General features: G+C 37.3%; 2 protein-coding genes across 2 annotated transcripts; one reads left to right on the top strand and one right to left on the bottom strand.

The window, feature by feature from the left end:
- Nucleotides 1-4,288: 4,288 nt before the first annotated feature.
- On the top strand, nt 4,289-8,691 carry LOC131299195 (leucine-rich repeat receptor-like protein kinase TDR). Its single transcript, XM_058324811.1, has 2 exons — nt 4,289-7,048; nt 8,195-8,691. The coding sequence occupies exons 1-2, from the start codon at nt 4,462-4,464 to the stop codon at nt 8,515-8,517; spliced, it is 2,910 nt and encodes a 969-aa protein (XP_058180794.1). The 5' UTR covers nt 4,289-4,461; the 3' UTR covers nt 8,518-8,691.
- Nucleotides 8,692-9,686: 995 nt separating this feature from the next.
- Nucleotides 9,687-10,226, bottom strand: LOC131326832 (uncharacterized). Its single transcript, XM_058359720.1, has one exon. It carries the CDS (start codon nt 10,224-10,226, stop codon nt 9,687-9,689), a length of 540 nt encoding a protein of 179 aa, XP_058215703.1.
- Nucleotides 10,227-12,552: the final 2,326 nt, after the last annotated feature.

Genomic DNA, 12,552 nt, shown 5'->3' with positions numbered 1-12,552 from the left:
TTACAACTCATATCTTTCATCTGCTAGGAGTTACGTAACAGTACACACAGAAAAAAAACACCTAAGTTTATGCAGTTCGTTGAAGGTGAACTAAATCGCAATTCACTCTGTTTGCTTTCCCTATGATAGAGAAAACCAAAAGTTTCATCCGAATTGGATTGATAACGTACGGTTTTGATGTACAGTACTGTCCGACTTCAGGCTTCATCCTAGAGTTGTATATAACCAAACTAAACCAAACCAAACCTAGCTTTACGTTTCAATTACTTGGGATCGGCTATATGAATCTGTTTTCACTATTGAGCTATGTTAAGGGCCATACTAGAGTCGTATATACAATCAATAAATACCACAAAATACCAGCCACAAGATTAATGCATAAAATTAATGTAATTGTCAAGATCTAATGTCAGTTTAATACCCAAACAATCTCCTGCTTAAGTCCCAAGATCTAAAGTCAGTTAATAGTTGAAAGTCCTCGACAAGACTCCATAATTATTGCCCTCAAAGATTCCCTACGTTATTAACTACTACTTTGACAACATCATTAACATTATAACTCATATCTTTCATCTGCTAGAAGTTACGTAACAGTACACACAGGACTTAACAGATACGAAACACAATTAGAAAAAATTCGGAGCTACGCAACCAGAAAAAAAAAAAAAACCAAGTTTATGCTGTTCGTTGAATGTCAACTAAAAATCGCAATCACTATGTTTGCTTTCCTAATCACTATGTTTGCTTTCCTTATGATAGAGAAAATCAATTGGAAAGACTACAATATACACATTTTATTTGGGTGTATATCATATGCATTCCCCAAAATTTTATGAATTGTAAAGAAAATGTTACGAATCGTATTGCTAAAAAGTTACGAATCGTATAAAGGTTACGAGATACACCAAAATGTTTATGAATCATAATGAAAATGTTATGAATCGTAGTGCTAAAAGGTTATGAATTCTAGAACAAAAGTTACGAAACACACTAAAATGTTATGAGCGAACCATAAAATAGATGCATATGGTACCCCTTTTAAGGGTGTGTATTGTAGACTTTTCCCCATTCATCTGAATTGGATTGACAACGTACTGTTTAGATGTACAGTACTATCTGACTCCAGGCTTTATACTAGTGGCCCGTTTGGATGCGGAAAAAGAATTGGGGATATTAATTAATAAGGGAATAGATAGTAGGGCCGGGGTGTTAGTTAATAAATGATGACCCACAAGATAGTAGGGTGTATTAAATAGGGAAATTAAATAATACTTGGTTTGAATAAGGGATAAATTGGGGGTATAAAAAATGGTGGATGATGTAAAAAATTGTCAAATGACCCACTTGCCCTTGTGTCGTGTTAAGTTAGATTATTCATTACGATAAATATAAAATTGTAAAAATTAATTACTTTTCATAATTAAGCAATAATAATTTAATTCAATAATTAATTAATTAATTTAATAAGTAAAAACAATTAAATTCATTTTTTTAATGTTTTTTTTTAAATAATTTCGTGTGTTTTTAAGTGTGGATGGATGGAGTTGTATGGATCACATTGGCACAAAATTGTAGTGCAACTGTGTCGTTTTGGGGCTGCAAGGGATTGGGAAAAAAAAAAAGCTGCAAGGCTTGGTTTGGAGAAAACTGAGCAAAAAAAATTAATTATTCCAAATTTCAATCCGTTTGAATCAGTAGGAAGATTTTATTTTTCTGATCATTTAATTCTAAAGAGTCATAATTAAATTTTGACTATAGGACACTCGTTGAATAGCTCTAAGAAAGTTGTAGAACCAAATATCTTTTATGACTAATTAACGAGAGCCCTGGAGTCAAAAATTAATTATGACCCTTTAGGATAAAATGATCAGAGAAATATGATCTTTGTACCGGTTTAAACGGATTGAAAATTAAAATACTTAATTTTTTAACCATATTTTTTAATATATAAACTGTCTAAAACATTGAAAAATTAATATATATATATATATATATATATATATATATATATAAACTGTCTAAAGATGTTGAAAAATTAAGTGTTCTAATTTTCAATCGGTTTGAATCAAAGATACTATTTCTCTGATCATTTTATCCTAAAGAATTATAATTAACTTTTGGCTTTAGGGCTCTCGTTGGTTAGCCCTGAGGGATATTTGGTTCTACGACTTTCTTAGAGCTAATCAACGAAAGCCTTATAGTCAAAATTTAATTATGACCATTTAGGATAAAATGATCATAAAACTAAAATCTTTCCATCGGTTCAAACGAATTGAAATTTGGAACACTTAATTTTTTTTTCTTTTGTTCAGCTTTCTCTCTCGTCTCTTCGAACAAAAGCAGAACTGCAACAGAAATGGCAAGCTGGGGGTGGGAGAAGGGGGATAAAGAGGGGTGGAATCGTTCATTTTTTAGAGGGTTGGGGGTATACGTGATGGATACCTTAAACCCTAGCCATAGGTAAGACTCCTGAATACCCTTCTCTCCGGTATTACAGATGAACGGGAGATTAACAATACCCGGTCTCAGTGACTTTCCAAACCAGGACTTAAGCCGTGGGCTCAGACTTAAATCGGGGGTATTGTTACCACCCTTCATAACACGGCATTCAAAAGACCCCTAGAGTCGTATATATACAATCAATAAATACCACAAAATTAATGTAATTGTCAAGATCTAATGTCAGTTTAATATCCAAAAAATCTCCTGCTTAAATCCCAAGATCTAATGTCAGTTAATAGTTGAAAGTCCTCGACAAGACTCCATAATTATTGCCCTCAAGATTCCCTATGTTACCCTATTAACTACTACTTTGACAACATCATCATTAACATTATAAATTTGTTCACATAATCCCATGATCCAACGTCTACTTTGACTGGCCCAATTGCCAATCCTCACCAGTAAAAGACTAAAACAAAGCACCTTTAATTCATATCACGGATCGATCTGTGATGATTCTTTATAACTCAGTCGTTCGGGGTTAATTTTCGCACACCTTGCCTAATTCTGGATGTCCAATTCTATCGTTCACTTTGCGAAAAACTCAATTAAAGCCGGAAAAAATCCATATAAACTGACCCCAAAAGAGTTGATAGCACATGAGAGGCCGGTTTCGAACTTAAGAAGAAGGAAATCCTTAAATCACGTGAAATTCTACAATAGACCGAGAGTACCACCACGTGATACTCCGAACTATTTTATAACCACACATTCTTGTAGAGACCACGACTATATGTGTGGACCCTACTTAAATGTTTGATTCTTAAGTAGACCGGAGTACTACGTAGCGATACTCTCGGACTAATCTCAGTCACAAATGTAAACCACCAGTCCAACCCCTCGTTTGTGATGATTTCAGGCATCATGTCTCACTGTGGTTCGAGTCGATCCAAAACTAGTCAGCAAAACAAACTTTTAATTAATTCTTTACTTGGAGTAAATTAAGCTTTATTAACTTGTGGTTACGGATTTTCTGCCCTCCTTGAACACGGTGTAGTTTGCCATGACGGGTTAATCCCCATCGTAATTCGATGATCAGTAATCATATATGGGCGGTTGAGTAAATTATTCACGCAAAAAATCAGATTTACCGAACTCTAATATCCTCGTGACTGGATGTATTTATCCTGAAAAATAGATAGTACATACTTCTTAAGTTTTCTTTAGAACAAGTTATTGGATCAAAACATATACCATAACTCCATAAGCTGCTTTAGGAATCTCGCTATGTTGGGTCCATCCCATTAATTATAGTTGTAAAAAATGAAATCTAAAGCGGTAGGAGTAGTACTTATTCCTTGCAAATGATTTCTATGATGAAATACTGTCCTCACAATAAAAAGAAATGAAAGAAATTTGTGAAACTATTTCGAGAACTTGTTGGACGTTTTTGTAATGGAAAAGATGTCCAAAAATAACGATGGGCTTTATTCCCCACCCAATATGAGAAAAAAACAATCTCCCATCCAAAAAGAAACAAAGAAAGCAAATAGATAAACAAAGAATCAATCCTCGCCATCGTTAATTTGGATCGGATAGAACCGTTCAAATCTGAATTGCTTTAATTAGTGATTTGAATGTGCTCAATACTTTTATCGGTGAGAGTTCCAAACTATTGATTATAGACATTATACCAATGTTTAATTCAGAATTAAACGGTTCCAGATCAATTCAAAACTTGAACCGAAAAGAATCCGAACCCGATAAACAAACACTCCCATGGGTCCCTTCTTGTTACCAAAAGCAACCTAATGATATTCACATATCAACTACTACAGATTATAACGTCATTCCCTCCTTTTTCTCCTCCCAATCTTTCCCTAGTCCCCATGCAATTCTTGGACCTCACCCAACGCTAATTAAATCAATAAATTACAAACTGACACGAATTTTTTTCAACCCATTATTCAATCACCACTCCACTCGTGAGTCCCTCCTTCCTCCTCCGTGAGAGTTCCAATGGAGATTTTCAAACCCTCTTGCTTCCACCTTCTTCTTCTTCTTCTTCTTCTTGCTTCAATCCTCATTTCCTCTGTTCTTGCAATTGACCCCTACTCACAAGCCCTTTTGAGCTTCAAATCTGACATCATAATTGATGATTCCAGCAGCTTGAGTGACTGGATTGTGCCTTCAAATTCGAACCCATCTCAACAAATCATTGGTTGTTCTTGGTCTGGTGTCAAATGTGACCAGAACTCAACCACGATCGTTGGTTTAGACCTCTCCATGAAGAGCCTTGGTGGTGAGATATCAGGAGATCTATTCCAACTCCTCACAAGTTTGCTTGATCTCAACCTCAGTTACAACTATTTTTCTGATAAATTCCCAACTGGGATTTTCAACCTCAGAAATCTTGAGACCTTGGATGTGAGCAGAAACAATTTCTCAGGCCCTTTTCCTAGTGGGATTTCAAATCTCCACCACCTTGTCGTTTTTGATGCCTTCAGTAACAGCTTTTCAGGCCCTTTGCCAGCTGAAATCTCCCGGATTGAAACCCTACAAGTGCTAAATCTAGCTGGGAGTTACTTCAGTGGACCAATCCCATCTGAATTTGGAGATTTCCAGAGCCTTGAGTTCATTCACTTGGCTGGGAATTATCTCACTGGTGAAATCCCACCAGAGATGGGGAATCTCAAATCACTTACCCATATGGAAATTGGTTACAATTCCTACCAGGGTGGAATTCCTGTGAAATTGGGTAACATGAGTCAACTCCAGTACCTTGACATTGCTGGTGCAAATCTCTCTGGTCCAATACCAACCCAACTCAGTAACTTGACTCAGCTTGAGTCACTTTTCCTTTTCAGAAACCAACTCACCGGTTTGATCCCATGGGGGTTCAGCAACATCACTACTCTAACAAGTTTAGATCTTTCTGATAACCAGCTCACTGGGCCAATTCCGAAGAGTTTTTCTGAGCTGAAAAACCTTAGGCTTCTCAGTCTGATGTACAACAACTTGAATGGCACTGTACCAAATGGAATTGCAATGCTTCCCCAACTTGAAACCCTTCTCATTTGGGACAATTTCTTTTCTGGGTCACTTCCAAGTACCTTGGGAAGCTACTCAAATTTGAAATGGGTGGATGTTTCCACCAACAACTTCATTGGGGTCATTCCACCTGGTATCTGCTCAAGAGGGGTATTGTTCAAGTTGATCCTATTTTCCAACATTTTCTTAGATTCTCTATCTCCTTCCCTCTCCAATTGTTCGTCCCTCGTTCGCCTCCGACTCGAAGACAATGCTTTCTCAGGTGATATCCCTTTGAAATTCAGTAATTTGCCTGATATTTCATATGTGGACTTGTCCAGAAATGCATTTTCTGGTGGGATCCCCTTAGATATATCTCAAGCTTCCAATCTTCAGTACTTCAATGTGTCTGATAATCCTCAGCTTGGGGGTATAGTCCCACAAGGGATTTGGTCACTGCCACTTCTTCAGAATTTTTCAGCTTCTTCTTGTAATCTCACTGGTTTTCTTCCTCCATTCCAATCCTGCAAAGATTTATCTGTGATTGAATTGAGCTCAAACCACTTGTCAGGAAATATTTCAGCAAGTGTATCAAACTGTGAGTTTCTTGAAAAGATGGACTTATCTAGAAATAGTTTCACAGGTCACTTACCTGAGGTACTTGCCAATCTTTCTTCTCTAGCTATTCTTGATTTGTCACACAACAATTTCACTGGATCAATACCCTCAAATTTTGCTAATTCATCTGCCCTTGTGCTTCTGAACTTATCGTTCAACAATTTATCTGGTCCCATTCCACCCGAAAAGAAATTCAGTTTGATGGGTAGTAGTGCTTTTGTTGGAAATCCAGAATTATGTGGACCACCGTTGGAAAACCCATGTTCTAAACGTCCTAATGAAATAGAATTAGGAATAAGAAAAACCCAGAAGTTTGCTTGGGTACTTATAGTGTGTTCTGTGGTGGTTGTATGCATCACAGTTTCAGTTGTTGTGGTTCTCTATTTTAGGAAAGGAAGCCAAGGCAATTGGAGAATGATCACATTTTCCGGACTCCCTCGGTTCACAGCAGAAGATGTTTTGAAAAGCTTCTATTCAGCAGAAGCAATGGAAACGATTCCACCGCTTTCCGCTTCAGTTTGGAAAGCTGTTTTGCCCACGGGGATAACTGTTTCTGTTAAGAAAATAGAGGTGGATGCGAAAAACATGAAGGCTGTGGTGGAATTTGTAACGCTTTTGGGGAATATGAGGCACAAGAATTTGGTTAGGTTGTTGGGATTTTGCTACAACAAGAATTTGGCCTATGTTTTGTATGATAACTTGCCGAATGGAAATTTGGCTGCGAAGATCAGAATGAAGAGTGATTGGGTGGCTAAGTATAGAGTTGTCATTGGGATTGCTAGGGGACTTTGTTTCCTTCATCATGACTTTTATCCTGTGATTCCCCATGGAGATCTGAGGGCAAGTAATGTTGTGTTTGACGAAAATATGGAACCACAATTGGCTGAGTTCGGGTTTAAGTTTCTGCCGAACTGGGGCAACAGACCATTTCTAGCTCCAGATTCCAGGATTGATACAGGTACTATTGGACTAACTTTAGTTGAAGCTAACAATTTTGAAGAACTGCATATTACATTCGTTGCAAACTACTCATCATGTCTGAAAATAGAGAAGTTGTGTGGATATTTCTGAAGTTGAAAATGGCTCTCTTGATCATTTTTCCAAAAAGAGGAAGAAGCTGATAATTGGCATCCATGGTTGGGAGTTTGAAAATGTCTCTATACCTCTGTTCCCAAGCAATTTAGCTGCAAAATTGCATAAAAGACTCTAACCGGTAGGACTCCTTTTAGGCGTTCCTGCGGTTGAAATTGCACGGGAAGAGGGGTACAGAGACTAGAAAACTAGAGCTATTAAGGAGAATCATTTTTTTGTACAGCATATACAATGCATTCAATTATTATGTGGAACCCATCCTCAACAACTGTAGATTCCTTTAGTACAAACAAATTCAAACTAGGCCAAAAAGTTCCTAAGAATTTCGAGTTGAGAGAATGTTGGAATGAATAGCCTGTAGATGTACTTTCCGAGCTTTTGATCAAAGAGAATTAGGGCCAACAATCCTTTCTTCTACCTGGAAAGTGAAGTACTATGATCTATGGTCAATACTTAATTACTATTTTACTCATCAACCTTAAATCCAATTATCCAAGACTAGGATGTACCTGTACTTATTTTGCCTTTGAGCATGAACTTCAGTCTTACTTTTGCGACTTCCACTCGTCAAAAAAAATACGTTTTGTTTTAACACCTATGGTTGGTTTATTTCTGTCAATCTAGTCCTTTGAATCTATATATGCTTGTAATAGACTCTTCTAAAAGTATAAAGAACCACACTCGACACCCAACAGTGTATGATGCTTGTCCTACATTTGGTGAGTTCAGTTACCTTATATCTATGATTAAAACTCCCATGTTACACATGAAAGCTCTGTAGCACCTTGCAAACACCATTCCGAAATGACTGCGTTGAGGTGTGCACGTATGGTTTTTTTTTTTTTTTTTGTGGTGTGCATGTATGTTTGAGACGAAAATTCGATGAACATGACACTTAGATATCCAGTCCCATACACGTACTTATCCATGCACCCATAGGTTTTGATCGATAGTTTTCTAATCATTTTGTGAATCATGGAAAACTGAACTTCCCTCTCTGAATTTCTTGCAGGCGAATACGACACTGCCATAAAGGAGGAAATCCAAATGGACATCTACAACTTTGGGGAGCTAATTCTGGAAGTACTAACAAATGGCAGGCTGAAAAATGCAGGAGGAAGCGTACATGCTAACCCAATGGTGACCCTTTTAAGGGAGATTTGCCATGAGAACGACATCGGCCCGTCCGATCCAATCCGAGAGGACATAAAGGTGGTTGTTGAGGTTGCTTTGCTATGCACCAGAAGTAGGCCTGTCACAAGGCCATCCATGGAAGACGTATTGAAACTTCTCTCAGGGTTGAAAACACAGACAATGGCTAAGGGCACTATATGACAAGCGGTTTCGATTATAGAAGCAAATAGTTTTCGATTTCATTTTGTAGATATAGAATGTATCTGTTGATGTTACTAGTTTTCTGGAACTGCTATTTTGTGAAATAGATGCTTATAGTTTTGTGTGGTCTTAAAGCATCCTATGTGAGAAGAATATAAACTACTGTTTCTGTTTTGACTTTCTCTGTTCATTTTGTTTGGCTTGTTTGAGTTGAGATCCGGCTACTGACCCACCCCAGTAGAAGAACGGGCAATGATAAACAAGAAAAGAAATCTGGTGAAGATTCCACAATTGATTACTTTCGGCAATGATACACACAAATTCATTTTCAAACCAGAAAGTTACAGAGAGTGCTGATACTTTGCTTTAAAAGCTTGGGAAGACATTTTTTGTTAGAGATTGACCTATTCACGGAGCCGCGCGATCACACCCGTCCATTTAAGACTATTGCTCTTGGCCGCACACTTTTGCACTTGGCCGCAAACTTTTGCTCTTGGCCGCATACTTTTGCACCTGGCTGCTGCAAAAGTTCGCGGCCAACTGCAATTATTTGCGGCCAGGTGCAAAAGTACGCGGCCAAGAGAAAAAGTTGCGGGCAAGTGCAAAAGTGTGCGGCCAAGAGCAATAGTGTTGCGGCCAGGTGTGCTTTGAGTCCAGGTATGCAAAGTTTGCAGCCACACGCAAAGGTTTGTGGCCAGATACATAAATTTGCGGCCATGTGCTAAAGTTCACGGCCATGTGCAATAGTTTGCGTCCAGGTAAAAAAGTTTGTGACCAAGAGCAAAAGTCTGTGGCCAAGAGCAAAAGTTTGCGGCCAAGTGCAATAGTTTGCGGCCAGGTGCAAAAGTGTGCGGCCAAGAGCAACCATCATCAGACAACGCTCTCATATACAAAATGACAGGTAACCTTTTGGTGTATCACTGTATGTAAGTTCCATCTGTAGTAAAAAATGTCAAAGTATTGATCATCCATGGGATGTTCAGTTCCATCTGTAGTAAAAAATGTCAAAGTATTGATCATCCATGGGATGTTCTTTGAGTTGCAATTCTTAATAAATTGATGTCAGTTGCGTGTGTGATGTCCAGATATTAAGTAGCCTTGACCTATTAATATAGCTGTGTATTGTTTTGTTTTGTTTTGTTTTTTTGTTTTTAAGGTTACTGCATAGATTAACTGATGAACTGAGTTCTAGGAAATTTCTTTCCCATAGAGTCATCATTCAAGCTCTGCCTGAGGCAGTTAGGAATACAATCGAAAATAACTAAATTTTCCTGATGGGCAAGACAGGCAGACAGCCCCGCAAGAACATCGGCACAAACATCAGCTTCCCTGAAGATGTGTTTCACCTCGCTCCCAAGCGTTCGGAGCATTGACCTGCAATCAAAAATAATGTTACCAAGTTCATGACCATCCTGCGTTTCCTCCATGATCAGCTGGGTGGATGCACGCGAGTCTGTTTCAATGAGGATCCCGAACAGATTCCTGTCCAAGGCTAATTTCAGGCCCTCACGGATAGCCCAACATTCCACCATGGTACTGGAGGATTGCAAAGCGAATGTTCTTGTGGAAACCCACAACCCACGACCCATTGTCCTTTGTAATCTCTTATCAGACCTAGCTCCCATCATTCCTGCCTTGGCACCGAGGTTAAAGGCCCCATTGGCATTGAGTTTGAACTTCCCCGTAGGTGGCAACAACCAACCTTCCATAGTTCCATTCTAGGAATCCCCACACGTTTAGCCCCCTGAATTCCTAAGAAACTATCCCATTCCAAGGCTATGCTCAAGGTCCTGTTTTATCCTTAGAAAACAAGACATCTATGGTGTATTAGTGTTCATTACACTCAAAAGAATCTGCAGAAGTGTTTGTATTTATTGCTTTCTTGCAAATCGTTTCCCTTTATGTAGAAGTAGAATTTGAACCTCTTCGAATATTTGGATGAACACACAGTGTGAATTAGTACAGAAGCGTTAGTTGTTATTCTCTCCCATGATCGCTGCAAGAATTCAGCAGATGATCGAAAATAATGGAAGTTGATTCAAACACAGCATCAATGACTTATCGTGTCTGATGCTCAAGGAGATTCCTATTTCTTGTCTCAGTCCCATTTTGAAATGTCATTACCTTTAGATGTTACTACCATTATGTTGGAACTCTCTCTCTCTCTCTCTCTCTCTGTTACTACCATTATGTTGGAACTCTCTCTCTCTCTCTCTCTCTCTCTCTCTCTCTCTCTCTCTCTCTCTCTCTCTCTCTCTCTCTCTCTCTCTCTCAATGATAATGGACGGTGGGATTGGTTCCCCAATTAGTCAGGCTACTAAGCCGGATAACCGAGTTATCAAAAGGGATACTTTAAAATGGCAAAAGAGGTATGCGTGATTCAAGAAACTCGAACCAAAATGCTACACCACGGAATGGAAGCCTAGGGCTCCTACCCTCTTTGTGGAAATCAGCAAACGAAAATGCTAGTGGTATCGAAAAAATAGGGTACCGAAAATGTACAACAGCAAAATCCGAATTATTTATTAATTTTAAAATAATTTCTTGAGTGACCTTGTAAAAAATTAGCTCAATTGGATATGTCTAAGTTGGACAGGGCGGCTAAAATTATTGTGATTTTTAGAGAATAATTTTCGAATTTTGCCATAGATGTTCAAAGTATTTAGGATAATGAAATGCTCCATACATGCTTTTCTACCACTCCACTAGGAAATTCTTAACTTAAATATCAGAGATTAATTTTCTTACATATTCTACCATAAATTTTCAAATATGTATTCAAGATAATTAGATACTCCATCTTTTGGTTTTTGTTAGCACATTGAAATTTTTAACTTTTATAGAAAACATAATGATTGCACTTTAAATTTCGTTGCAAAAATATCCTTCATTATTGCACATTAAATATTCAATCGTTTATTACCAATTCAAGTATCAATCTAGTTTACAAAGAATAAACTAGATTTATCATGCCCGCCCTTATCTTTCCAATTCAATTATTAATGTGAGTAAATGCTTTTTTTTTCTTTTTTTGGTCTTTAGACTAATGCAAAAATATCACTTGGTCTTGCTGTTCTCTCTACTGTTATATTCCTTTCAAAGATTAATAAATTTCTTTTACCAAGCAAAAAAAAAAAATTCATTTGTTTCTATTAAAAATACCACAAATACCATTTAGTCCATTAAGATTAGAGAAATGAGTTTGTCTAGAACAGTTAGTATATTTAATCTAAATACATGAAAATACTGAAAATTACCATTTAGTCAATAGTGAGAATTCACCCTTACACTACCACCATAAAACTCTTATCACCATTAATTCAATTAATGGCATCTACAAACTTATTAGATTGGACAATTTAGGGATGACAATCTACCTCGCTCTGTCGCAATCCCATCTCTAATTTGTCCCAAATTGGTAATGGTTCCTCAAACATTTTTCTGCTTTAATTGAATTTGGAAAAGAAATATTTGGAAGTATTGCTCAATATCTCTCTCAATTTGAAAATTCAGAATCTTAAATTTAATTTTAATTGATGTCCTTTTAGCATTTATACCTCCAAGAACATACCGGTATTCAATTTCTCTTGTCGCCGTAGAAGTTTCTAAACCAGTAATTTCTTCAAGCTCTTCCCCGGAGGGAACACCTATTTTTTTTCTTCTTGAATTCGAATATATTGAAGTTGGTATTTTGTAAATCTATTCCGTTATCCTCTCCGAAATAATTAGGGTCATACTCTAAAAAAAAAATACTCCGTCATTTCATATCTAAGCTACCAAACTAATAATAAGTAGAACCATTTTTTTCGACATTAAATTAGAGGAATTAGTATTGACGATGATATTTTATTATCATGTAAATTCGCACAACTGGAGATGGTGTTACCGTTACATGGGATACAAATTTTGTACACAATCTTATCTTAATTTAATCCCACTTTTCATACCTTAAACGACACAGACCGAACTGTTTTATCTAGCAGACAAAATTGTGGAGTAATTAATACTAGAAATAGGGGAGGAGTAATACTAATG

The sequence above is a fragment of the Rhododendron vialii genome, chromosome 1a (assembly GCF_030253575.1).
Source record: "Rhododendron vialii isolate Sample 1 chromosome 1a, ASM3025357v1".
NCBI classification, from domain to species: Eukaryota; Viridiplantae; Streptophyta; class Magnoliopsida; order Ericales; family Ericaceae; genus Rhododendron; species Rhododendron vialii.
Note: the sequence above shows the minus strand (reverse complement) of the source record. Positions and strands in the feature narration are given on the sequence as shown.

What these genes read in the sequence shown, in the direction of transcription:
- LOC131326832 (XM_058359720.1), bottom strand. Translation starts at nt 10,226, where the DNA reads ATGGAAGGTTGGTTGTTGCCACCTACGGGGAAGTTCAAACTCAATGCC.
- LOC131299195 (XM_058324811.1), top strand. Translation starts at nt 4,462, where the DNA reads ATGGAGATTTTCAAACCCTCTTGCTTCCACCTTCTTCTTCTTCTTCTT. An exon ending in AGATTCCAGGATTGATACAG is followed by an intron (nt 7,049 to 8,194) that starts GTACTATTGGAC and finishes AATTTCTTGCAG; the next exon opens with GCGAATACGACACTGCCATA.